The sequence below is a fragment of the Zootermopsis nevadensis genome, unplaced genomic scaffold (genome assembly GCF_977971745.1).
Source record: "Zootermopsis nevadensis isolate Lab colony 2312 unplaced genomic scaffold, Znev_1.0 Znev_ptg000032l, whole genome shotgun sequence".
NCBI classification, from domain to species: Eukaryota; Metazoa; Arthropoda; class Insecta; order Blattodea; family Termopsidae; genus Zootermopsis; species Zootermopsis nevadensis.
This window is the reverse complement of record NW_028259164.1, coordinates 569,683-595,136: the sequence shown is the minus strand read 5'-3', so window position 1 is coordinate 595,136 and position 25,454 is coordinate 569,683. Positions and strand designations below refer to the sequence as shown.

Sequence of the window (25,454 nt, the reverse complement as noted above, 5' to 3'; positions counted from 1 at the left end):
TCTTATACATATTCAAACTCGTCGTGTGACGTCAATGCCATCCAAGTTCCTCGAACAAAGTCAATGTTATTGAAGGCTGCTTCAGGGCCACTCTGTTGTAATATTTGACTTTCTTTGTGTATATTCATGATTTTCCGCCTAGCGTGTAATAGTCGTGTTTGTATAGTTGGGCGAAGTGAGATAATTTTAGTTTATCTAAAAATTATGTTTATATTATCTAACTAAACATGTGTCTGGTATAAAAACATATGAGCCTCTATTTATCTGTACCAAGTTGGTTTTTATTTCCTTTTGAGTAATGAACAGATCAGAACAACGATATCTGGGCCGAAGCTGTGAGCACTAGACCAAAGTAAGGAAGAATTAATGTTAATTTGCGATACGTACTTGAGCCAGAGGAAGGTTTAAGAATGAGCGTAATATTTAAATTTCATCGTAATATGTTTTTAGTAGCTAACTATCGACTGTGGCATGTTTTGGGGGTCAAGGAATAGATTAATCGATATGTGAGGGACAACATTAGAATAAATGAAATTGTATCTGAATTGTTGATCGGACGAAGAGAAGCTATGTAAGAATGACTTAAGGTCCAATCGGAAATTTCCTTTCTGTTGAAATGACAAAACGTGAATCGGATGTATTGAAAGTCACAGAGATTATGTAGAAAAATAAAATATATCTTAACTAGTATGATTATTTCTTAAAATATTATAATAAGATGAATACTGAAAGAGATATCGTAATTCGCTAGAGTAATGTTAATTTAAATATCTAAGTAATGATCTACTAATTTATTTCTTTATTTTATTTTAAGACTTTAAAATTAATATTTTTCAATTTTTTTTATTAATGGGCTGTTAATGTCCAAATTCTTCTCAGGTCAGAATTTTCATTTCAAAAGTACAGAACAACAATTCTATATTTTTAAAATTTCATTGCAACTAAATCCTTGTCCTGAATTTTAAAATTTCCATCTTACGGCTTTGTTACTTGCAAGCAAGGTTACGAAATGATGGATTTCGCTTGAAACTCTTTGCTGTGCAAGGTTCGTATACGCGGAAAGTTGAACGCTCATGCAGCAAACTAATCCATATTATCGGATTATATGCGTCACAGAAACGTCATTACAGAGCTGGTAATGGCCGACTCAATTGAGTTACGGGGACTCGTTTACGCTCAGCCTTGTACCTTTACTCAATCGGCGTATTGCACCAGCTATTTGGGGGCTACTAATTTAATTATCAGCACAAATTCAGCCAATAGAGGCCATTTCAGGCTTTCTGGACAAGACACATTTCTGTCGATGTTAAACATAGAATTTGAATGAAAAATCCAGTTATTGAGATGTAGCTTATTGAATAGAATGTGGAATGAAGATGTCTGTCTTCTCGGTTGTTCACTGTGTAGTCAGGGCGAATCCCACTGATGATGGAGGCAGTTAGGACCGCCGAAACGTTCGTAAAATTATACCAGACTGTACTGCGCAACATCACAGAAGAGAGTCATCTTCTGAGATGTCTCACAATGCGGGATGATGGGATGAAAATTGAAGAATAATTGAAGAAGCAGAACTTGAGAGAAAGATAATCCTAATGTGACAGACGGTCATGAAAAGGAAGAAATGAAATGTTTTAAGAAGAAGGAGAAGTTGGGTCTAGGGTTGATGTGGAAGTAATATGTAAGATGTCAGTGGACGCCGAGGCAAATTTTTGACAGTACTGGTAGTCAGAAAGGAGACCTTGACTGGCCTAACAGAATAATTTAATGGCAAGGAACTTCTTTGAGTAATAGAGAGATGTTTCGCTGTTCAAGAAATCTTTTTTTTTTTTTTGTGATACACGTCAGCTAGAAAGGCCTCTATCGGTTTTTGTACAGAATTACTTCAGTTCAGTGGCATGTTCACAGTCTAGTTTTAAAAGATTCGTTTGCTATCACTCTAGTGGCAGAATATTAAAATTGAACGCAGTCAGTGCCAAAGCCTGCCATTGGAGACGACCCTAAACAACTACTATCCTTACTAACCATTTTCCTAAAATCCATTTTAATATTATCCGTCGTTCTCAGCCTTCAATTTTGACCTTTCATAAAATGTTTGCGCACCAAGGTTTTACCTACATCTAGGTTTATCAAGTGGACTTGCCGTAGAGGTTTTGCAGCTAATATTTTGTAATTTTATTTTTTTACTATGCTATTTGATGTAATGATCTTCATAATCTAAAAAAATTAAAATGTATCGTGCCGGACGGAAACCCCCATGAATATAATTACGTGGTCAGAAGTCCCGTGTGCAGTTACTAAGGAAGATTATAGGTCATAGATAAGCTTAACGCAGTTCGCCAATGCATGACTTTCGTACGTGATCGATAAAATACAAGGAAAAGTGTTCTCGTTGTCAGACACGGTAGTCATAAAAAGAACAACAATTCTGAAGGAAAAGAAAATGTGCAGAGAGCTTTAACATTTTCAGGCAAAAATTAATTTACTTTGCGAAATAGTTAACTAGTGCAGGTTGTAAAAACTTGTGAGGTAGATTTTATGAGAAGAGCACTATTGAAGTGTACTCGTGAACACGAAATTACGTTAGCACTTTTTTTTATATAATTTCACACCCAAAACATAAAAGATGTTTTTATTTTATAAACTCCACTGAACTTGGGATTTATTTTCATTGGCTTTGTATAGTAACAGTGCTGTATCATAAGCATATCAGTTGGAGTTTGTTTCTCCTTGGCAACTGTTAGTTTAAAAATTCAAAATGGATTCTGATAACGTGCACCATTTTCAGCACGAAACTTTAGCAAAATATGTGACGGCCAAGTTAATTTTTATGGTGTTGAATTATTTAATAATTCAGTCCGTACCGCGAAGAAAGCACTACTACACTTCACAGTTAAAATATCAATTTATTAACGCTGTTTAAAGAAACGTTCGCTATTTACAGGGACAATCATACGAAGCACATGAATAAAAGTGATAACTTATTGATTGTTGAAGAAGATGGTATATATTTCCCACTGAGATGTGAAGAACAAAGAAAGTAGTGCTACTGTTAAATAGCTTTATCTAAAAATATTTCCTGAAGAAGATATTTCGATATAATTACAGCGAACCATAACGTTAGACACAAGGGTTAATATATGTATGTGTCTTCCAGAGGACTTGGTAGGTTTGATCTTATGTAGGGACTTCGTAGGTAGGTTTGATCTTATGTAGGGACTTCGTAGGTAGGTTTGATCTTATGTAGGGACTTCGTAGGTAGGTTTGATCTTATGTAGGGACTTCGTAGGTAGGTTTGATCTTATGTAGGGACTTCGTAGGTAGGTTTGATCTTATGTAGGGACTTCGTAGGTAGGTTTGATCTTATGTAGGGACTTCGTAGGTAAGTTTGATCTTATGTAGGGACTTCGTAGAAAATAACTTCATGGAACAAAGTACGTCTTGTGAAGGTGACCTTCACTCAGCCAGTCAGTAAATTTTCGCCTAATGAACTCTGAGAATTTATCATCACATCCACAAACCCCACACCCACAGATTTCTATCCTCAGCCAGATGAATCTACTCCTTCACATTCTCTCCCTTCAAGGTTAATTTTAATATTATACGCGTATCAACGCTGTTTATATGAGAATCGTGCGAAATCAATAAATACAACATGAGGAGTTATTGATTGTTGATGTAAGTGGGACACAGAGTTACCGTTGGGCTTAAAGGGAGAAATTACGGAAAACAAATTGCATTAGTCTTTAAATAAAGACGTTTATGGTAAGCATTAAGAATAGTCCTAAATTTAAACCTCAGAGGTCGTTACAATCAGGCCACTCAGCATTGAGTCTTTGCCTTGCTACCAGTTTGTGTCATTAACATCCATCTGGAGCAGCGAAGCCATTAGGTTCCCAGCGGAGACCCATCGTTACGAAAACTTGGATGGAACGTATGTTTCATTATGTAATTTTCTTCAAACTAAATGACTGCTCACTGTAATAAATGAAGACGCTTTATTAACCCGATAAAAATTGTGTTTAGATTTTCTCTTGCTCAGTGGATGAAGTCTGTCATTTGCTTAAGTGGCAAGAGATGGTGCCATGTGACGGGTAGCTTCGTTTCTCATTAACGCAGAAAAAGGGAAGAAAGTTGGTTTTTCCAAACGATGACATGTCAGTCATTCCAAAATTTTGTCCTGAGCAGCGCCATGTGAATATAAAGCCGTTCAACTTCTCTTCAATACAGAAATTATCGAACGTTGGAAAATGATGGTCTTCTGGGATGTTGAACCGTTCAGTCTTATAGAGACAGATAGTAAGAATCTCTGAAACGTCCGTAAACGTCTACGAAGTTAGACGGCGCTACATCCAAGACGATAGTCATTTTCGAGCTGCAATGTCTGTATCAATGAGAATGTGATGACATGCAGAGTTCACGGTGGAGATTAGAAATGCGCACAAAATATTCGTCAGAATACCTGACATAAGGAGAATGTTTGGGAGACCTAAACACAAACGGACGGATATAACAACAGGGTGTGTGAATGTAGAGTGTAATTTTCTGGACCACGATTGGGTCTTGCGTGACTCCCTTGGGGAAACAATAATGAACCTTCTGGTTCCATATAAAGAGGTAAATTTCTTGACTAACTAAGCAACTGTAGCTTCTCAAGATGGTCTTCGCTGGACTGAGTTAGGCGTAGTAAAACATTTCCGAAAAAAGTTATAAATTCCAGTACGATAACAGAATTTTTTTTAACTACTGAGCTTTGAACGAACCTCTAGCAACTTACATAGAAATTTCTGTGCTTTTTTTCGGATAGAAATGACACTTATGGAGACAGATTATATCGCAAACAATATAAAACGTGCTCGACCAGTGATTTAACAACACTTAGCATTGTGTGGCCTGTACACTACCTGGACGGGTCTCCTGTAATTGCCTTGCATAGACAGAAAGTGTTGGTACACAGCTCGTACGTAAATCCCTGTCCACACACACGTCACCTCATCGCCTTCCATTTATCATTTAAAACAATACACACGCTCTCACTTCATAAACACATGTTATTAATCACTGATGTGTTTTGTATTTAACTCTCTTTATTCTACTTGTCGGTTTTTGCGATACCGAAATATGGTAACGTTAATATGCGTGCGTAATTGCTTTCAAGATGGAGTGCCAGAGGTACAATTCATAGTCAGTGAACCGTATAGAATTTCTGATGACTCGTTACAAATGAACAAAACAGAATTAAATTCACGAAAGAATTAATATTCTGCAATGTTAAATGTGAGAAAAGATTTCTAGCACTGAGTTTAAGGTATTTGGTTTTACAATCCGTTGTCTAAAAAATGTAAAATTTAAAATACTGCTTTCTCACATATTTCATAATTTAATCTTTTTTTTTATCTAATCTTGTATATCCAGCTAAGGGTCTTAAAATTAGGACAAAGGAACCGTAGAACGTGTATAATTCCAGAACCGTGTAGGACCGTAAAATGCACCGAAGGGCCGCTATTTGGACACGACTACAGTAAATTATTATTGTGTTTTAGGGTTATAATGATAATGTTTTAACTACAGATTATATTAATTGTCTTGTCCTAGAAGTGAGTAAAATATAAATGAGGTCCACGATGAAATTAAGAGTAGAATACATTCGGGAAAAGCTCGTTTTATGCAATTCAAAAACTGTTATCAACCCATTTGTTATCCAAAACATAAAAAATCAGGATATATACAGAACAATAACTTTGCCCGTTGTCTTGTATGGTTGTGAAACATGGTCTCTTACCTTGATGGAAGAACGCAGATTACAAGTGTTTGAAAACAAGGTGCTCAGTAAGATATTTGGACCTAGGAGGGATGAAATAAGTTGGGAATTTAGAATATTGCATAACGAGGAGCTAGTGTAGTGAGGATAGTAAAATCTAGGAGGCTCCGATGGGCTAGAAATGTGGCACGCGTGGGGGAGGAAAGGGGTACATACAGATTTTGGTAGAGAAGGCCTATGGAAAACAACCACTTCGCAGACCAAGAAGGAGATGGGATCTTCGGGAGGTGGGCTGTTAGGACGGAAAATGGATGGAGTTGGCTCGGGATCGTGTCCAGTGGCGGGCTTTGGTGTTGTCGGTGTCGGACCTGGGGCTTCTGCTACCAGGGAGTTAGTTAGTTAGTTAGTTAGTTAGATAGTCCTAGAAACGAGTATACAGTGACAACGAATACCAAGAGACATGCAGTAATCGGCGATATTTACTTTATACTTGTATTTGTTATTGAAAGCGTGCACGTGCCACGGGTTAAAACATTTCGGTGAACGAAACCGAAGTGCGATGTTCCATCTAGCTACTTTCCTGTCTACGGTTCGCACTGTTATAAAGGATTATTTTATAATTCTCGTTATCTTATTTTTATGCATACGTTGTGACTTTATGGAGTGCAAAGTCAGCAGGGAACTGCAGATAATGGGGAAAGCCAAAAGGAATTCTATCGGAGTGAAAACCTTTTAGAGTGAGTAAGAGAGAGAGAGAGAGACATGTGGAAGAGGGCAGCATATATCTGACGTATTCTGGAATTCTGAATCCGAAAGGGAACGATATGTAAAATGGGGAATTATGCCTCTCAGACCTGAGACGAATCTAAACTATTAACCACTGAGTAATTCCTTGGAACAGTGTTCTTATTCTGAAGGTAACAACCTGTTTCTCGCCTTATATGGAACCCAAAGGTTTTTTTTACCGTGTTCATAAGAGGTAACCAGTGATCCCTACCACGAACCGTATCATTCTAGTCCACAATTTTCCCCTATTCACGAAAGATCCTTTTTAATATTATCCTTTTATCTGTGTCTTTGTCTTTCGAGCAGTGTATTTTCTTCAGGTTTCCAACGAAAATCTTGTAAGCATTTTTGTTTTCTCTCCATGCTACATGCTTCGCTCAATATGTCTCACTTGATATGGTCAATCTATTATTATTTACTTATGGGCACATATTATGTAACTCACTTTGTGCATTTTGATCCAGTCTCTAAAGTTAGTCTAATTGTAGTGTGCTACACATTTGGACAGTTTTAACGTTCTTAATTGAATTATGTAAAGAATGCCTGTTGAAAAAAAATTATAAAGCTGATATCGTAATTATAGTATTAACCTTTTTTCTCCATCAAAGGAATGCAAACGTTAGACTTTAATAATAACGGAATATATATTTTGGCAGTGACTTTTAGCGGTTGCGCAGAAGATATTAATGGAGAAACATACATACACAGAGGCTTTTTAATATGTATATATTTTTGGAATCTATGCAAACTAATGGTGTAATTACAGTGCAACTCATTACTATCTGCTTTCGCTGTGTGTAATCTCTCAGAACTGAATGCATTAAACCATGAACCATAGATTAAATTAGAGCTGGACCTAACTTACAGTACGTAGCTGCCGGTTTGGATATTTGGTGTGATTGGAATTCCCATGAGGTTTCAACATGTGTCAGTCAGGGACTTGAGCTATTAAATTCTCCATTAGTGCTCAGTTGTTAGCGTAGGCGTTCACTTCTCCCCCCGGTTCCCCTTTCGGAAAGCCCCAAGCTAATGGTAACCATAGCAGTCTCACTCTTTTTCTTATCAAGCTTGGTATAGATGGCTTATAGAAGTGAAGTTATGGGTCTGTAAACAACGCCCTAGGGCCTCAACCAGTCAACAAGTCAGTAAATCTTGTAACTTGGTGAAACGTACTTGAAATCTTATTTTCAATCCGGAAATTTACAAGTTTTGTATAATAAATGTTAATATTCTGCAATTAAATGACGGTAGACTGGACAATGAAATTTACATTGTAACCTAAGTAGGATTTCAGGTTCTCAAAGCGATGAGTCTGAAGATGGCTGTCTTCTGGGTTGTGGTGTCATGTAGTCTGGTAGAAATTTATTAACTTTTCAGAGGTCCTTGCCGAATCCGTCATCAGGGATATGAGTCTCATGTTGGAGGCAGCAGGGACCTCTGAAAAGTTGGTAAATTTCTACCAGAGTATACGACGCTACATCCCAGAAGCCAGCCATCTTACAACCAAATATAATTAGAATTTCATTGAGTTTTGATGCCTTACGTTTAGTTTATTGGTGTTTATTAATTTATTATCAGAATATTAAATTTTATAATGTCTGTATGTATGAGCCGGGATAGCTCAGTCAGTATAGTGAGTAGCTACGGGCTGGACGACCGGGGTTCAATCCCCCCGGGGGGGGGGGGGGTTCCTCTAGCCTCTGCGTCTCTGCGGCTCTGGGGCCCACCCAGCCTCCTATCCAATAGGTACCGGGGTCCTTTCCCGGGGGTAAAGCCGGTCGGGGCGTGATGCTGACCACTCACCCCCATCTAGTGCCGAGGTCAAGGAAGAGAGGAGCTATACCTCCACTCACCCCAAACGCCTACATGGCGTATAGTGGGACAGCTTTACTTTACTTTTAATGTCTGTATGTTGACGACTCTGAAACGTCGGTCAGTTTCCAGCACAGACGGCGCAAACATCCCAGAGGACGGTCATCGCAGTAAATAGACAACGCTGTGTATGATTTGAAAATATTTCTTCTTTTGGGAGTAGTTATATAAATGTTAATGATGCTTTCAGAGACTTTTAATTAAGCAGTCAAATTGTGACTGCGTAAAAGAGGGGTGAAAGAGTAGGAAAAGAGGGGGGGGATCAGGTAACGAAGCAGCAGTTCGTACATCCTGCCCCCCCCCCCCCCCTATTGACGAAGCTGATTACTTTGACAACCAAATTACTTTCAAACGGGGGTTGAAAAGCTCTTTGTTGACACGACTCAATGTCTACAGGCGTGATTAAAAGTTTAAACAAACGAAGTTAACAATGCGAGTTCTGAGTTTGATTTTATGATATTAGGCATAATGTTTCACAGTGTATCGTCAATTATATTATATTTACAGTTTGCGATATTAAATTATGACTTGCAAATATTCAAAGTTTTAATGTGGGGGGAAATTTAGTTGTTTGTTATTAAAAGTTACTCAGATTTCTAACAAAATTGTATTTCGTAATGGAATCGTAACAGAATTTGCACATTAATGTTAACGGGTATGGACAGGAATGTACAATATACATTCAGTGTTCATATCATAAAGTGACTGTATTAATTTTTGCAAACCGAAAATGCTGTCATTTAAATTTTTTCACGATTACTACACAGTGAATATTTTGCATTGATAATTTATCATATTATTCGTATACGGACATAGTAAACTAAATGTCTTTGACAAATACATTTAAATCTTATCAGTTATGTGATTTATGTTATTTGAGTCATAAATGGACGTATTATATAAGTTCAACAGAAAACCTAGTCTCTGAGACACAGTACTGTTTAACGTTTTGGATAATATGTTTCGTGTTGTATTTTATATTTTCCTCTGTTGTAAATGCCACAATAGTCAGACTTCGTTATGTATTCAACTCGTAACTCGGGACAAAGATGCAGATAGTTTGTCGAACGTTCGACATATACAAATAGTCATGCGCTATAGAGAACAGTAGCCTAATGAAATTACAATAACTTGTAAAACCACCACGTCACCCCACGCCCCAGGGGAGACCAACAGCCGGTTTTATCTTCAGGTCAAAAAACAATCATTTCTGTAGGTTATGTATTCCCTGATACCAATATTTATTTAATTCCGTTTTAGTGAAAGAGACATTCAGACTTGCCAATATCTGGATGAGAGAAAGTAACCATAGAAATCACATGTGTGTGTGTGTGTGTCATAGAGAAAGAGAGAGATCAGTGGACGATGGTGACAGCATCTCCGAAACGTTAGTCGACTACGAGTCTACACGGCACAATGTCCAGAAAGACTGTTTTCCTCAGTTGTAATCACTTGTTTGCTGACGTATACTAGACAATGTTTAATAATAATAATAATAATAATAATAATAATAATAATAATAATGGTTGGCCTGAGGTTGGTTACGGCAACGAGCCAATTCAACGAAGGCCAACCATGGACACGCACAGCCAACAAGCCCCAGACTCACAAGAAAATCAAGAGTGGCTTGGACAAGAGAAGAAATGAAGGAAGTAGTGTGGTGTCACATGTATTGTAAAACATTTTATAATACATGTGACACTTGCTAAAAACAATATGGATCCCGGAAATAGCTGCTGCCCTATGTACCTTAGGGACAAGGTCTATCTCGGGTACATGGGAGTACATACCCCATAAAGTGGTGAATAGGTGGGATATAATAATAATAATATGTGGTCCGTAGAAATCTCAGAGTTCATCTTTGGCCAGTCCAAATACAGTCTTGGGTATTTTTTTCATATACTTGTAATTTGTGATATTCATTGCGTTACTCTCTCATAAAGCAAATGGTAAAATTAAGGTCGGCAGTATTTTCGATAAAATGACAACATTTTTTTTGGAACTAATAACTTGTAATCGCATGGCAGACATCATTAATACTTTTTGAGGTATGTCTGCATTTTCTGGTCACGTTGAAGGCGGAGTTTCTAGTTCGCTGAGTAGTTTAGTTTCCGAACTGCGTGCTGCAAACATGGCAAACGTAATGAGTTGCTTCTGCAGCTCTTACCACCAGATAATTACCTCACGTTTCGGTGAGCTTTCATAATCTCGTTAGCTCGGTATTGCTAATGTCCTTACGCACGCGTTGCACCTTACAAGCGGGCATTTCTCTCATCGGCCAGACTCCGAGCCGATAAAAGTGCGTCGGTTTTCAACCCCTTTCTCGGGGTCTGATATCCAGGGCCTTGACTTCGGTTGATATATATAAAACAGTATGGACCCAAAATGCTGCAGGAAACAACGCGATTGACAGAAACGAGACACTACGAAGAACAGAGACGTTATATTGATTTCACTGATAAGTCATCGATCGAAACTTGACTACCTGCCAAGAGTGTCTTCGATGACTAATCATGTAACTCCTAAGATACAATTTGGCTGCACGCGACAGAGACAAGCGACCGAGGCAGGCGACAGAGACGGGAGACGGACACATCGCAGCTTGTCGCCACACACTTTTGAGGTGACGACCGAGACATGCAGCAAAGTGTTTTTGTTATTTGTTTTGTTGAGACATACGTGCACATATTCTGTGAAAAATGAGTACAAAAATGCTTCTAAAAAGGTTAATCGAAGAAGATGATGTGTTGCTATGTTATTTGTTGCGAAAGAAACAAAGAAAACCTATGAGTTCAATATTCAAAACCAGACGTGAAGAAGGTTCTTTCTGTCGGTGGTCGGTTTTCTGCTACTAATTCTACCAATTGCTCATCTTGGTCACCAGTAAATTTAATTTCTGTCATTATTTTACTCAACAACACACGTGCTGCCTGAGCCCGTCGCGAGACACTACTGGTCCGAGAGCGGTCTCCTGTGCTTTGTCTCTGTCGCCTGTCTTTGTCTCGCGCTCGTAATTGTACTTCATACGATTGTACAGAGAGCAGACAGGAAGCGACCGGTCTCGAAATTCTGTCGCCTGCCTCGGTCGCTTGTCTCTGTCGCGTGCAGCTAAATTGTACCTTTAAAGACCGGGCTCATTTAATAATTCAGTCCGTACCGCAAAGAAAACACACACTTCATCATTACGTAGACCAACTGGTTAATGTTTTTAAGGAAACAAATATTGTTTATTTTGATAATGATACAAAACCCATATATACAAAATGAGGCAAGAGTGATTTTTCAAAGAAGATGGTACATATAATTAATTACTCGGCCTTAAAGGATAAGAATGAGTGTTGTAGGGGAAAGTGAGAGAAATTTTATCATAAAAAGAGAAATGTCAGCAATAATTGTAGGGACAGTAACTATGCAAGGTATTTTGAAAAAAAAATAAAGCGTTAGAGATATAAATGGTGGTGTCACAACCCAGAATTCCAATATTGAAATTTATACGAAATGCCTTGATTTACTAATGTTTGCTAATATTTTATTTAACTCGTCTGCAGGAATGACGGATCTAAGATCATCTGTCAGAAATATTTGACTGTCGGCCGAATTTCCAAGCATGTACCTGCAAAGTAACATACATACAGACGCCACTTTGATACCATCGTTATTAATGGCAGCAGCCTATATCAGAGTATATATATCCTAGTCTTTATAAGAACATTGTTCCTTTGGGACAATGGTGGGATTCTACTGGTACTGCGAAGACTTCTTGTAACAGGAATTTCGTATTTGTGTCACGACGCGGCTCAAGTTTCATTGACTTTGTAAGAGCCATTGCACCAAAACTTCATTGTGAACTGAGTCATTAAGGGAGTAACAAGGCGGCCTGGCTAATGTTGAAAATAATCGTGGCTGGAATGACACTACCACGCACGAACGTTAAACAATTTTACTACAAACGACAGGAAAATGCATCTCTTTTATCAATATTAATTTGTGTCCAAAGTTCATGCCATGGCTCAGGCAGCTAGACACAAGTTCCTTACCGCCGAAGACCAGGTTAATTTCCGGGCGACTTTAAATGAGATTTGTTGTGGCACTGGAGAAAACGTTTCTCCGAGTTATTCAATTATTCCTCGCTAATCACCATTCCTCCATTGCTCTGATATATTCTATCACCGCTCTACGAGGAGTGAGTTAGCCCTAACAAAGTAACACATTATCATACACCCGGTACTAACTCAGAGTCTTAATTTCTGAACCAGCATTTAACTAGTCTGGGAGTAAGGTGGCTTAGTTTATATTTAACGTCAACAGAATGTCGAATCCGTGTGGATATTAAGGTTGTCACGTTAAGGAGGTCTCGAGTTCAAAACTCGGGCCAGATTCTGGCTAGCATGATGGGTTGTGCTACGTGGTTTTACTTAGTCGTTACAGGAGAATGTTTGGATATCATTTACGTAGTTCAGAAGGAAATTTTAGCAAAACGCCCTAAATGGAATTACGTAAGTATTGAATAAAGTACATCAAAGTTATTTTCAAGCAAGTTGATTCGAACTCAGATTACTTTAGTAACGTTTTATAACATTTCCATTCTATCAGTACATACGGAAATGTGCAGCTGCTGAACTGTGAGGTGTTAAACAACGACCAAACTTCTGGACGCAAGAACGGATTACTATTTAGCATTCTGTGTTAGATAATAGCAACACCAATTGCCTCATGATCTCACTGAACTATCCAGTACTGCAAGGCTAGAAACCTATTCTGTTAGGAATAACGTTTCCGCATAATATTCTCTGTGCTTTCTGTTTCCCACACTCTTTGTTTATCCGACACGAGCTCCACCAGTGTCATCGACTTTAATTAAATTCGTCGACTTTGATCGACATGAGACAAAGACCTGTTGTCTATCATAGTAGATGAAGGTGGCATATGGTAATGAAATAGGTACAGTCTCCTTGTGTGGCCCTGCCCATTTTCGTTAACATGTATTGAAAGGTTAATTATTAGTCTGCATCAAATACACCAGATAGTTACATCCCCGAACAGTATGCAACACACACGCAACTCAGAGATGATCAAAGTGTGGCTTGAACTTTGCGACGCGAGGTCTGATGGTTGCTAAACTAGTAGGTAATTCTGTTATCACTGTAAATAAAATATTCAAAGCGTATTGGTAAATATATGCGCTACCTGCTTTCGTTCACAGTGTGTGTATGGAATTCGCATGAATGCCAGAATAAAAACGAATTATTTTCCTAAACAGTATTAATTGATCTTTGTAATGTAGATGGGTCATGTAAGATTTGGGGTTTTCACAGCGGTGAGTATGAAGATTTCTGTCTTCTGGGTTGTTGCGCTGTGTAGTCTGGTCGATGTTTACCAACGTTTCAGAGGTCATACTGCCTCCATCATCAGGGCGATGAGTATGAAGATTTCTGTCTTCTGGGTTGTTGCGCTGTGTAGTCTGGTCGATGTTTACCAACGTTTCAGAGGTCATACTGCCTCCATCATCAGGGCGATGAGTATGAAGATTTCTGTCTTCTGGGTTGTTGCGCTGTGTAGTCTGGTCGATGTTTACCAACGTTTCTGAGGTCATACTGTCTCCGATGACAACGCCCTGATGACGGAGGCAGTATGACCTCTGAAACGTTGGTAAACATCGACCAGACTACACAGCGCAACAACCCAGAAGACAGAAATCTTCTAGATGGGTCATGTTTTTGTTGAGGTATGAATTGAATCCAAAATACCGCTCTCCCAAGTTTAATATCAAAACTCCTTTCTCTGACTGATTGCACTATGACCCCTTTCGATTTATACCCATGCTTAAATTTCCATATTTCTTTGTTCTCTGTTTCCGAAAGAATTATATTCTTTCCAACCGACATCTACCTGTCTCTCACTACTCCCCCATTTTTTTCTCTCTCACTCATTTTTTATTCAAGCTTATTTATGGTTTAAAACTTTAAAATTGCAATTGGCTGTACTTACTTTTGTATCGGAGCAGGTAACCGCCTTTTAGTTGCTTCACCATGCCTGAAACAAGTAAACGCAGTGGCCATGTTAAATCAACAACGTTATTAATTGTCCACATTCAGGAGGAAGTTTGCGTGAGTGTGTACACGTAAACACAAACAAAAGGATAGGTCAGTAAGTGGATGTGTTTCAGCGCGTCTATAAGTGCATGAATGATGTTTTGCCAATGCAACTAAACAGTACGTAACCTATATCAACAGTGCTTGAAACTTATTAAAATAAAATCTAATTCGTTTACGTCAGGATGTTATTAAAGTGTTCGTTTTCTATATTTTGTTTATTTGTAGTGTTCTGTCTGACGACAGGTCCATATATTATGAACAGGATCCTTCCAACCTCTTCAGGTTGTCAGGGACCTGCTCATACATATATACATTCTTGGCAGAGATGATCAGAAGTGGTTTGCCATTGCCTTCTTCTGTGTGTGAATGGAGTAATTGTTGGGATGCCACGGAGAAACCGGGGAAGCCCCCGGAGGAAAACTCCGTGTTGCCTAGACCACGGCCTTGCCCAACACAAGTTATAAATTTGAGCACCACCGGGAATTGAACCCGGGACCCCAGGCTTACAAGGCCAGCGTTCTAACCGCTAGACCACAGTGGCGGTTTTTCTATATATCTTGACTTAAAAATAATTTGAGGGTTCATACCTCAGACTGACAGGGCTCAAAATTTACTTTAGTTTTAGTATTGCACCATGTACGTCATTTATTCAACAATTTAAAACTCGAAGAAAAGTGGAATTCTCATTTGATGGAGCAATTCAGTGTTTCAGTCTCGCCTGCCGATGCCTTCGCCAAAAATACGACACGTTAGAGTAATCATTCCCATGAGATCTCTCCGTTTCGTTCCTAACAAACATCTCCAGCGTAGTTTATAAATGACTCACTCTATGGGACTGTTTCTTGTGTGAGGAACGGGTTTGTGCTTAAGTTGGAGACGAATGTGATCTCAGTATGACCGAGGGGATAAATTTGTTAATGAAGTTAAGACCTGTTGGACTGGGAGGGTTGTTGCAGGGTGGGTCATAATGAGGCAGGGAATATGGAACGCGTGGTTGTCCCTCATAAACTAATGCTAGTGTTTCCAAGGTGGCACTCCAGAGTCACTGGTTAATGTCACAGCTGATATCTATTTGTAAAGCTGGAACGACATTTTGTGCATATTCAGCTTGTTTGAATCGTTTGTTTAATTCTGTAACATAACTGCTTGGAGTAGAGGTCCTCTTGAAAAGCTAGCCATGTAGTCAAGAAATATCTTGCCTTTTTATGGAATCCCAAGATTTACTAAATTATATATAAGTTGATATAATTGCGTCATATTGTGAATTAAAAATTTAATTATTCGTGTTTTTTCCGTATATAAATAAAATTATACATAAGATATTAAAATATCATTTACATATTTGGTACAATTTTTTACTACATGTTTCGGTTACATTGAACCATCTTCAGGTGTAAAGTTAAAAGTTAAAAATTATAATCTTATAAACTAAAACTTAATTACTGTTGTTGTGTAACTTCTGATGATGTTTAATTCAAAATTCATTGGAGTGAGGGTATATTTTGAAGTGATAGTGGTTTAACATTGGCCTGTAACGTAAATAATTTAAAATATTTTTAATTATTATTGAACTTGAAAGAACGAGTATAGAAGACAAAATGTAATAAGGTAAAAATATAAATAAAAATGGAAGGTAAAATGTAAAAATGAAACATTTGCAATACAATTGTGATTAGACGGAAAAAACACGAATAATTAAATTATTTATACCGTCCAAGCAAATATCAATATTTCTCATTGGCAGTACATTATAGTTTGCCTCCTCACTTCCTACGTCAGTGATGTGTCTGGTTTACGTGGTACATGCATTTGTTTTCTTTCTAGTGATGTAGGCAAAACGTACAGATTTGAGAAAAGAAAAGTCTATTGCAAAATTTGAGTGAGAAAACTGAATTCTCGTATCTGTTAAAGTTACGTGACTGTTAAAAGTATATGACGATGAAAATTGTCGGATTTACAGTCCATTGAATATTTCACATTACCGTCAGTCATATAGTAATTTAAAAAAAATATATTTTAAGGTTCGGACATTTCTTTATGAAGTTATATAAACGTTTAATATTTTTGTGTGTAGTTCTGTAAATTACTTTAAAATAATTTTAGTTATACTTCGATTGGATTTCTCTTTTGATCGAAGCTTTACTTCGCCCATTTCCATCTCATTGTGAACATTCTTACATTTTAGGCTTTCCAATTTTGTTTAAGATGTTATAACAAAAATCAGTACATTCCTTACAGACTAATTTTATTTCTGCATGTGGAAGTGACTGTGTGGGGAATCCCCAAGCTACCTCGGTTTTTATGGTTACATTACTTACTATGGAGCCCATGTACGGGGGAATTACCAGCCACTGAGGCAAATCTGACGTCATTAGGTTCATTCGTAAAGAATAAGTGTCAAATTCTGGTGAAAGCGACAGGATTATTACGCTGTGCGTACGTTTTATAGTTTGTTATGCGCACCGAGAAAATGTTCTATTAATGTTATTGTTCCAGCCTCATGGTCGCGTTTATCCAGAACGTCAGTTCAGAGAAAATGTGTGGATAAATTTCTTCTGTTTTTTTTAGATATCAGCACTGAGGCCTTATAAAATATATTTTTATTATCTTCAGTTTTAATTCCATATTAAGTTATGATTTTTTTTGCAAGGATATTAAGTGCTGACGTATGCAAACGTTTTGGTTTATAACTTTATAAGTATGGACGTTTCGTTATACTCTGTTATATTTAGGAAATACAACTGTGCCCGTAAACAAATTAGGTATTAAATTTTTCGTTTGTTTTTAGAAATCTCACCGCCCTGAGTAGTTTCGAATGCTACGGATATGCAGTCTACTTAGAATTAAGCTTCGGTCCATCCGTTTATACCAAGCAGTAGAGGGGAGGTTACAATTTGCAGTCTTTTTTATTGTAGAGACGGGGATATCTCTCAGCAGTGCAGAAGCTTGTTATGGCCACTGCCATTCTGCGCCCGACGTGACAAAATGGCGACTAGTTTATAGCACTCGAAGCTTACAAAGAACCTGCTTTGTTCGTCAGCAGAATGGAGAGAAAACATTCGGAATGGGACATTTGCATTTACTGAGAAATACGAGGGGAAAAAAAGAATGTTTTTAAACGAGGATGACTAGTCGAATGATAAAAAAGAAACGACTGTTTTATTCATTGGAACGTAATCGGAAACAGAAACTTGTTAGTGTATTTTCACTTCGGTGCGCATTATGTTCGTCAGATGTTCAAACTGTTACTTACAATATCTCTTTCAGTACTCGTGATATGCGTGCTAGATTAATTGGTGTTTTTTTATGTGTTATTACTTATTTCTTGTGTTTGCTACAGTATACGTGGTATTTTGAAAAATGCCTTCGTACACTTTTCTAATAAATTATCTTTTATCTCATTATAATGTTTTATATTTCCGTCTCTTGCCGTTGATTTAGAAACACCGGGCAAAGCGAAAAGAATTACGTTTTTTTAAAAGCATTTGGAAAATTTAATGGCTAAACATATTTGAAGAAAATTGTAAATGGAATTTTATTTGTACACAAATCTGGTTATTAAAATATATAATAAAATTCAGGTCAATACACAAAACTTTATTTAGATGTTAAAATTTAAAATTGAAATGTTAAAATTTTAAATTTTAAATTTGCGCCATTCATCACTATAGGGATGTTACAATAGAGCGCTCTATTGTAACATCCCTATAGTGATGAATGGCGCAAATTTAAAATTTAAAATTTTAACATTTAAATTTTAAATTTTAACATCTAAATAAAGTTTTGTATATTGACCTGAATTTTATTATATATTTTAATCAAAAAACACAAACATGACGCATGTAAACCTTAAATCTGGTTATGTTCTGTACACATAACACTAGTTTAATTCAAATCCATTTGGCTGTTAATTTTTACCACTGTTTTAAAAAAATTATTTAATTTTGTTCCACCTGGTACTATATATATATTTTTCCGATGTCATACACGGAGAGACAAAAGCCCTTGATTCGTCCGTGCCAACATGAACACGCCTGCCACCTGTACAGTTGGTACGGGGAACTATTCCTTGAGGGTAAAGGTGACGGAGGCTGTAGCTGTCACCGTCATTAACTACCGATGTTAATAATCCGCTAAGAAAATTCTCCGCTTCTCCATACGTCTTTTTACAGATGTGCTTAATTGAGTACAGTTAAAAACTATATTTTTACAGAGGGGGTCCGTTCATACCCAGTTTATTAATTATAATTTATGCTCCCTTACCATTCTATCTAATCGTGTTCTATTACAAAAAAAATCTTAAAAGTTTAATACCTTAGTCATGTTAGTACGTCATATTGGCGTCTACTTATTTTGTAAAGAAGGCAGAATGTAATGAATGAAAGTCTTTAAAGTGCAGACTATAGTTACCTCAGCTGTAAGCCTTGAAGTCAGTCAGAACCTCATCTATCATCCTTAAAAGAACGAGCGAACCGAAAACCTTTGTCATGGCTCCTTCAGGGTTGTGCCTCACCTTTATGAATAAAATGTGTTTTGATCTCAAAGAAATAGGGCGTGAGGATGTGGACTGGATTAAACTGGCTCTAGATAGGGACCAGCTTTCGACTCTTCTGAGTATACGGTAGTGAATTTTCCGATTACATTAAAAGCGTGTCATTTGTTTTAGATTTGAGGTTCTCGCGGCGCGAGTATGAATATGGCCGTGTTCTGGGCTATAGCGCCGTTTAACGACGTTTCAGATATGCCTCCAAGTTTTCACCTCCATAAAAGTATTTTTATTGTCTATTTAACAATGCTGTCAGTAGCTCAGACGAAAAGCTTCGTTCGAATGATAAATGATTAATGTATATCACCACCGTGAAAACCTTAAATATAATTCAATCCAATTCAATTCATTTATTTAAGTGCTTGAAAACAGCCAAAAAGGCCAATAACAGCCAAGCACTAAACCAGAGTACAGGATAAAATATAATAAGTAATTAATTTATTTCAATAATAATAAAAGTATAATAAACAAATAAATGAAACTGAATATATAAATGTACCATATTAATAATAATAATAATTCGATTCATTTATTGAATCTTATTTCACAAATATATTGGCTAAATACGATACCTAAGTAATATAATTCAATTTAATAATTCTAAATAAAATAAATAATACTAAATAATAATAATAGTTAAATTACTTGTGAAGTGTTTGCCAACACCAAAGAGCCTATGACAGGCAAACACTAATACAAAGATAGAAATTTGATAAAAAGTAAATAATCTACCTAGGTAAACACTAGTATAAATGTAAAACACTAATAAAATACAAGGAACAAAATAAAAACAAAAATCAAATTAAAGCAAATAACCAAACTAGATCCAATCAAGGCCACTTTCTAAATAATAATAATAATAATAATAATAATAATAACATTAATCACGAAGCTCTGTTAAAAATATCTGTTATGTATAACGTTACCGTCTGTATTACAATAATATAAATAATTGTGTTTTCTAATGTCTATTACATTTAAAACAACAAAATTGTAGAAATCTAATCAGTGCCTTAGGGACTCTGCTGACAAACACACACAAGTGGATTGCTTTCTCTGATCTTCTTCTGATGTACCTTGTTATGCAAAGTTACAAATTCTTAAGGAGGCTTTATGCATATGCATTAGGCAACATTGTAACCAATATATTTCAGAGCAAAGACGCAAATACAAAGCTTAGCATTTGTGTCGTCGTTGCCGGAAGGAATAATTAATACGTAAGTAGGGTATTTCTTTGTACAGTATAAAGCGATAAAGCCTGGGCAGAACCTGAGTATTCATTAACATGGAGTCTTTATAGCTTGAATTATAATTCTGACACAGTTTGTCTTCAGGTAATTGCAACATAGATTTGAACTAAATATATCAAGACAGCAAAACCGCCAAGTATAAATATAACATTATTTAACAGCGACTTTACATAATCAGTGATGATTCTGTATGAGCAGAGTCCTCCTTATGAAGCTGATAGTGGTCTAGAAGTTCCGCGTTTCTTAAGGTTTATTGCTGTGTATCTTGAGTTGGATAACCCAATCCAAAGCTTTAGGCCTTACTTCCCTAACATCTATTTTAATATTATCCTCCCATGTACATTGGCGCATTCTCAGGTTAATCATTTACAGCAACTCTATTATTTGATGCTACATAAATAAGTAGTTAAAAAGGCGTCGTTAAGTAATACAATGATAAATGTCCGTACTACACATTAAAATCTGAAAAAAATCTAGAATCGAGATCAGAAGTTTGAAAGTCATTTTGAAACTTCTTCAATATTTTCAGTAATTTTGAAATTTGTGTATTGTTAATTCATCACTGTCGCTGATGTGACGAAATATTTCGTCGGTGACTATATTTGAAACCGTTAAGAACAAGCCGAATACAAAGCCAAAATTATGATTTTGTATGTTCTTACAAAATCATAATTGTACGGTGATCTAGCGGTTAGAACGCTGGCCTTGTAATCCTGGGGTCCCGGGTTCGATTCCCGGCGATGCCCGAATTTATTACTTGTGTTGGGCAAGGCCGTGGTCTAGGCAACACGGAGTTTTCCTCCGGGGGCTTCCCCGGTTTCTCCGTGGCATCCCAACAATTACTCCATTCACACACAGAAGAAGGCAATGGCAAACCACTTCTGGATCATCTGCCAAGAACGTATATGAACAGGTCCCAGTCCGAGAAAAGGATGGAAGGATCCTGTTCATATGGACCTGTCGTCAGACAGAACACTAAATAATAATAAGATGAGGTGGTCTAGCGGTTAGAACGCTGGCCTTGTAATCCTCGGGTCTCGGGTTCGATTCCCGGAGGTGCCCGAATTTATAACTTGTGTTGGGCAAGGCCGTGGTCTAGGCAACACGGAGTTTTCCTCCGGGGACTTCCCCGGTTTCTCCGTGGCATCCCAATAATTACTCCATTCACACACAGAAGAAGGCAATGGCAAACCACTTCTGGATCATCTGCCAAGAACGTATATGAACAGGTCCCAGTCCGAGAAAAGGATGGAAGGATCCTGTTCATATGGACCTGTCGTCAGACAGAACACTAAATAAATAAATAAAATGCAGCGTATATTTACACAATAAAAGTACCGATAGTAATAGCATCAGTATTAATAAAGTTTATTTATCTTAGGAACAGTGAACAGAACAGTTGTGAATAATTCATTTAATATTTGAGTGCAGTTCTGTACAACCATAACGTTTTGAAGGTCGTATAGGAGGGCTATTTTACGTCAGGTTCTGAAGTCTCAGTCTGAACAATAGCAGCTCTTAGGTAGCAGGCGACTTAAGAGCACAGTAAAACAATACAAATCTAGACTTTAATGCAGGAACTTCAGGTCTAGAACGATAGTTTCATAAAAGGAACACACAATGACCTACTTCTCCCTACTTTATTACCTTCTAGAAATCCCAGTTGCTTTACTTCAGAAGTATGGAGAAGTTCTCTTCGGGAATGAAAGGTTTTATATTTCTTATCGATTTCCAGAGTTCTCCTGTTCTTTTCTTATTATCATCAGTCTGATATCGAGTGGATTCGTAGCTCCGGATTCGTGAGCACATTAGCCATTTCTGGTGGATGCGTCCAATAAAGGTTGGTGGATCGTACTGTGAATGCAACGAAGCGATACGTTATATTCCCCCTGAATTCTGAGATAACTTTTGTTTTTACCTGTACTAAGACAAATTCTTGATGATGAAATGCCATAAGCGTTTTGGAACTCACACATGAGATGTTAAATGTGTTTGTCAACCGTTACATATTCGTATGACTTCCGTTTACATAAGCAGAGGTTCTTTTAAAACCCTAAATTAAAATTTATATTGGACCAATATCTAGGTAGTATGACCATTTAAATATGTGATAAAATAAATATGACGAACGGCATTATTTTAGTGCTGGATAATATTCAGACGTCTAAATAAAATCTAGGTTATTTATTATGTCAATAAATTCTACAAATAACTTGGTTATAATTATTAATATTACTATCTGAACACAATGTTACCCTGTTGTAATTTGTACTCAGACTGCTTTCTACCACATACTTTCCAATTCATTATTCAATATCATCCTCTCATTCTATAATATGTAGTCTGAGATACTGAAAACATCGTTTAGTAAACTATAAATAAATAACTTATATCTTAATTGCGTCATGCTTGTGTTCTTCAATACAATAATTTTATTCACCGTCTTTACACAAGCTTATAGATTGTTAAAATCACATAAAATTATAACATTTCAACATTTGATATTGTTACATTTTAAAATGACGACATGTTTCGATGTTCATTCCATCATCGTCAGGTCTATCAATTAAAATTAAAAACTGTTGCACTTGCTGCCCTGCGTATACTGATTTTTTCTACCCGTTAGATTTGTGCAACAGTTTTTAATTTTAATTGATAGACCTGACGATGATGGAATGAACATCGAAACATGTCGTCATTTTAAAATGTAACAATATCAAATGTTGAAATGTTATAATTTTATGTGATTTTAACAATCTATAAGCTTGTGTAAAGACGGTGAATAAAATTATTGTATAAATAAATACTTTCTGTGTAACATGAAGCTAAATTGTACCCATAAACTAACTTGAACTTGTAAGTCTGCTTAGTAGTTCATAAGTCCGTCACAGAAACATGTCAGAGGGATCGCGCACAGACAACGGAAAATGAACTTTTTGGAAGCAGACAGTCGTGGTAGGTGGTGAGCAGTTGCATTGACTGAATTCTCTCTGGAGATGTTCCCTGTGGGAGACCGGAAGCGACTCGACGTGTTCCAAAGAATCGTGTTTCAAATCCTCTTAAATCGCACTGCGTTTGCCCTCACTTAGAGAGAAAGCACTCACCGAGAGCAGGCAGAAAACCGAACGGCTCTGAGACTCGTTCTTTATTTTATACGTCACAGCTGACGTCAAACATTCGAGCGATGTATCATTACGCGTTCTTTGCACGAAGGAAATAAAATTAACGCGTGATGGTGATGGTGTTCTTCCTTGTGTTCACGTTTTGCAACACTGAATGGAAATTACAAAATTTTTATTGCAAGCCTACTCTAAATATTAGGAATAAAGGCCACTTGGTAGAAATAAATGCGGATAAGAGGATAATATTTAAATGGACAGGGTATGAAGGGTTGGACTCACTCAGTTTATGTAGCGTAGGATAGGGTGAAGGGACAGGATTCTAACAATATTTCCATTTCACCAACTCCAGAAATTGGAGGTAGTTAGTTGGTTTGTTAGTTAGGACTTAATTGACAAAAGATTCACAACTGAATATTTTTAGGTATTCGCAACACTGCCTTGTACTGAGTGCAACTAGACTCATATGCCTCCATTTATATATTTTGCAATGTGAATATTTGTGCTTTTGTGTATAAATAAATATTTTGCTTACATGCAAAATGATAGTTATAATATAATTTGCAATGACCGTGTTTTAAGATTATCTGGACATCTGATTACCTCCGTTTCCACGGATAATCGGCGCTCTGTTATACTTTTGCGAATTATTGAAACGCACTGCCAGCAAAACTACCTTTTATTATTTCGGTAATGCCATAAACATGTTTATATACAACGCGCGTACACACAGTCGATCAGAATTTAAGCGTCAAGCATTTGTATTGTTTGAAAAAAGGAACCTGTGTTTTGGGTATCTCTGTAGAAGTTCTGAATTACATGTCTCTAGCTGCTAAGGACGTGATTCACGAGAGGGCGATAACTTCTCGCAAGGCTAATATGCACCAGTAGCTAGCTCGAATCGTGATTCGGCCCATGAAACATTCAGCAGCGCCTCCGAGGTATGCAATATGACAAGCGAAAGACTCATAGTTCCGCACGACAAATGTATTCCTGCACGATCCATATTGAATATTCTCACGCTCTACGAACGTCTGATATCAAATGTTGGCTAACAAGGCAGGAAGTTCGTTCTTTCGTATATTATTAAATTATTGTTTATTTAACGACAAATGATAGATTATAATAAGTAATATTTAGGATCTGAGGTTCTGGGTTGCAGCGCCATGTGGTCACATATCATCGCCCTGATGATATAGGAAACTGGTACTTTTTAAACGACGGTAATCGTCTATCAGACTACACGAAGCAACACAACGGAAGTCAGCCATTTTAATTTTCTATGACGTGATAATCTGAAATCTCACATCTCAGACAGCCCAAATTTACAACTGTGGGTGGTATCCTCGTGTAATCGGGATATTCCCTGACGGTAATCGCTAAAAATTTATCAAAATGATAGTAGGTCGGAATATAAGAAATATTGAACAAGAAAATAAGTCCATCAAGTACGAGGACTGTATTAATTTACCACCTTCAAGGAATAACAATAACAAATAAAATGTAATGTGCGTTAAAATTTAAAAAAAACATTTGAAGGAATTTTAAGTCTTATGGAAATATATATCCTAATCACTATTAATTTTCCCATGTCTCCTCTCCCTTCGTCACTTCTTGTAAAGCCAAGACGTTATTATATGAAGTATACAATCCTCCCAACATGGTTCGCATCCCAAGTTAATCTGAAGATATATGCGCAGAGCCGAACACTTACAGATGATATTAAAATATTCTTACAGCATCTTCGATGTAGAATATAATGTAATATGCCGACAGATTCTAGGCGCGTTCGTTCGCTGCTGAAGCTTGAAGGAAGAACGCGCCTATCAGCGTAAGAGCTTCCTCTTTCCTGGCTTTCAAATACCACTTCGTGCGGGGATAAATCCTTACGGATAGGAGAGGCAGCCTCACATTTACTGAGGTGATTCCTTTTACTGCGTATAGTAATCTGGGAGAGACAAAGCTCAGGAGAGATGCGGAAAATGCAAGGATTAGTTGGGATTATGAAGAACAAATGTAAAACGGGAG

At 37.1% G+C, this 25,454-nt stretch overlaps 1 protein-coding gene across 3 annotated transcripts in view; it reads right to left on the bottom strand.

The window, feature by feature from the left end:
• LOC110831666 (uncharacterized) overlaps positions 1-25,454 on the bottom strand; it is a 167,486-nt gene that overhangs the window by 81,915 nt on the left and 60,117 nt on the right. For all 3 annotated transcript variants that reach the window (XM_087359647.1, XM_087359645.1, XM_087359646.1), the window contains exon 2: positions 14,405-14,449. In XM_087359647.1, the coding sequence (XP_087215773.1) occupies positions 14,405-14,449 (45 nt within the window). The remainder of the gene's footprint in view (positions 1-14,404; positions 14,450-25,454) is intronic.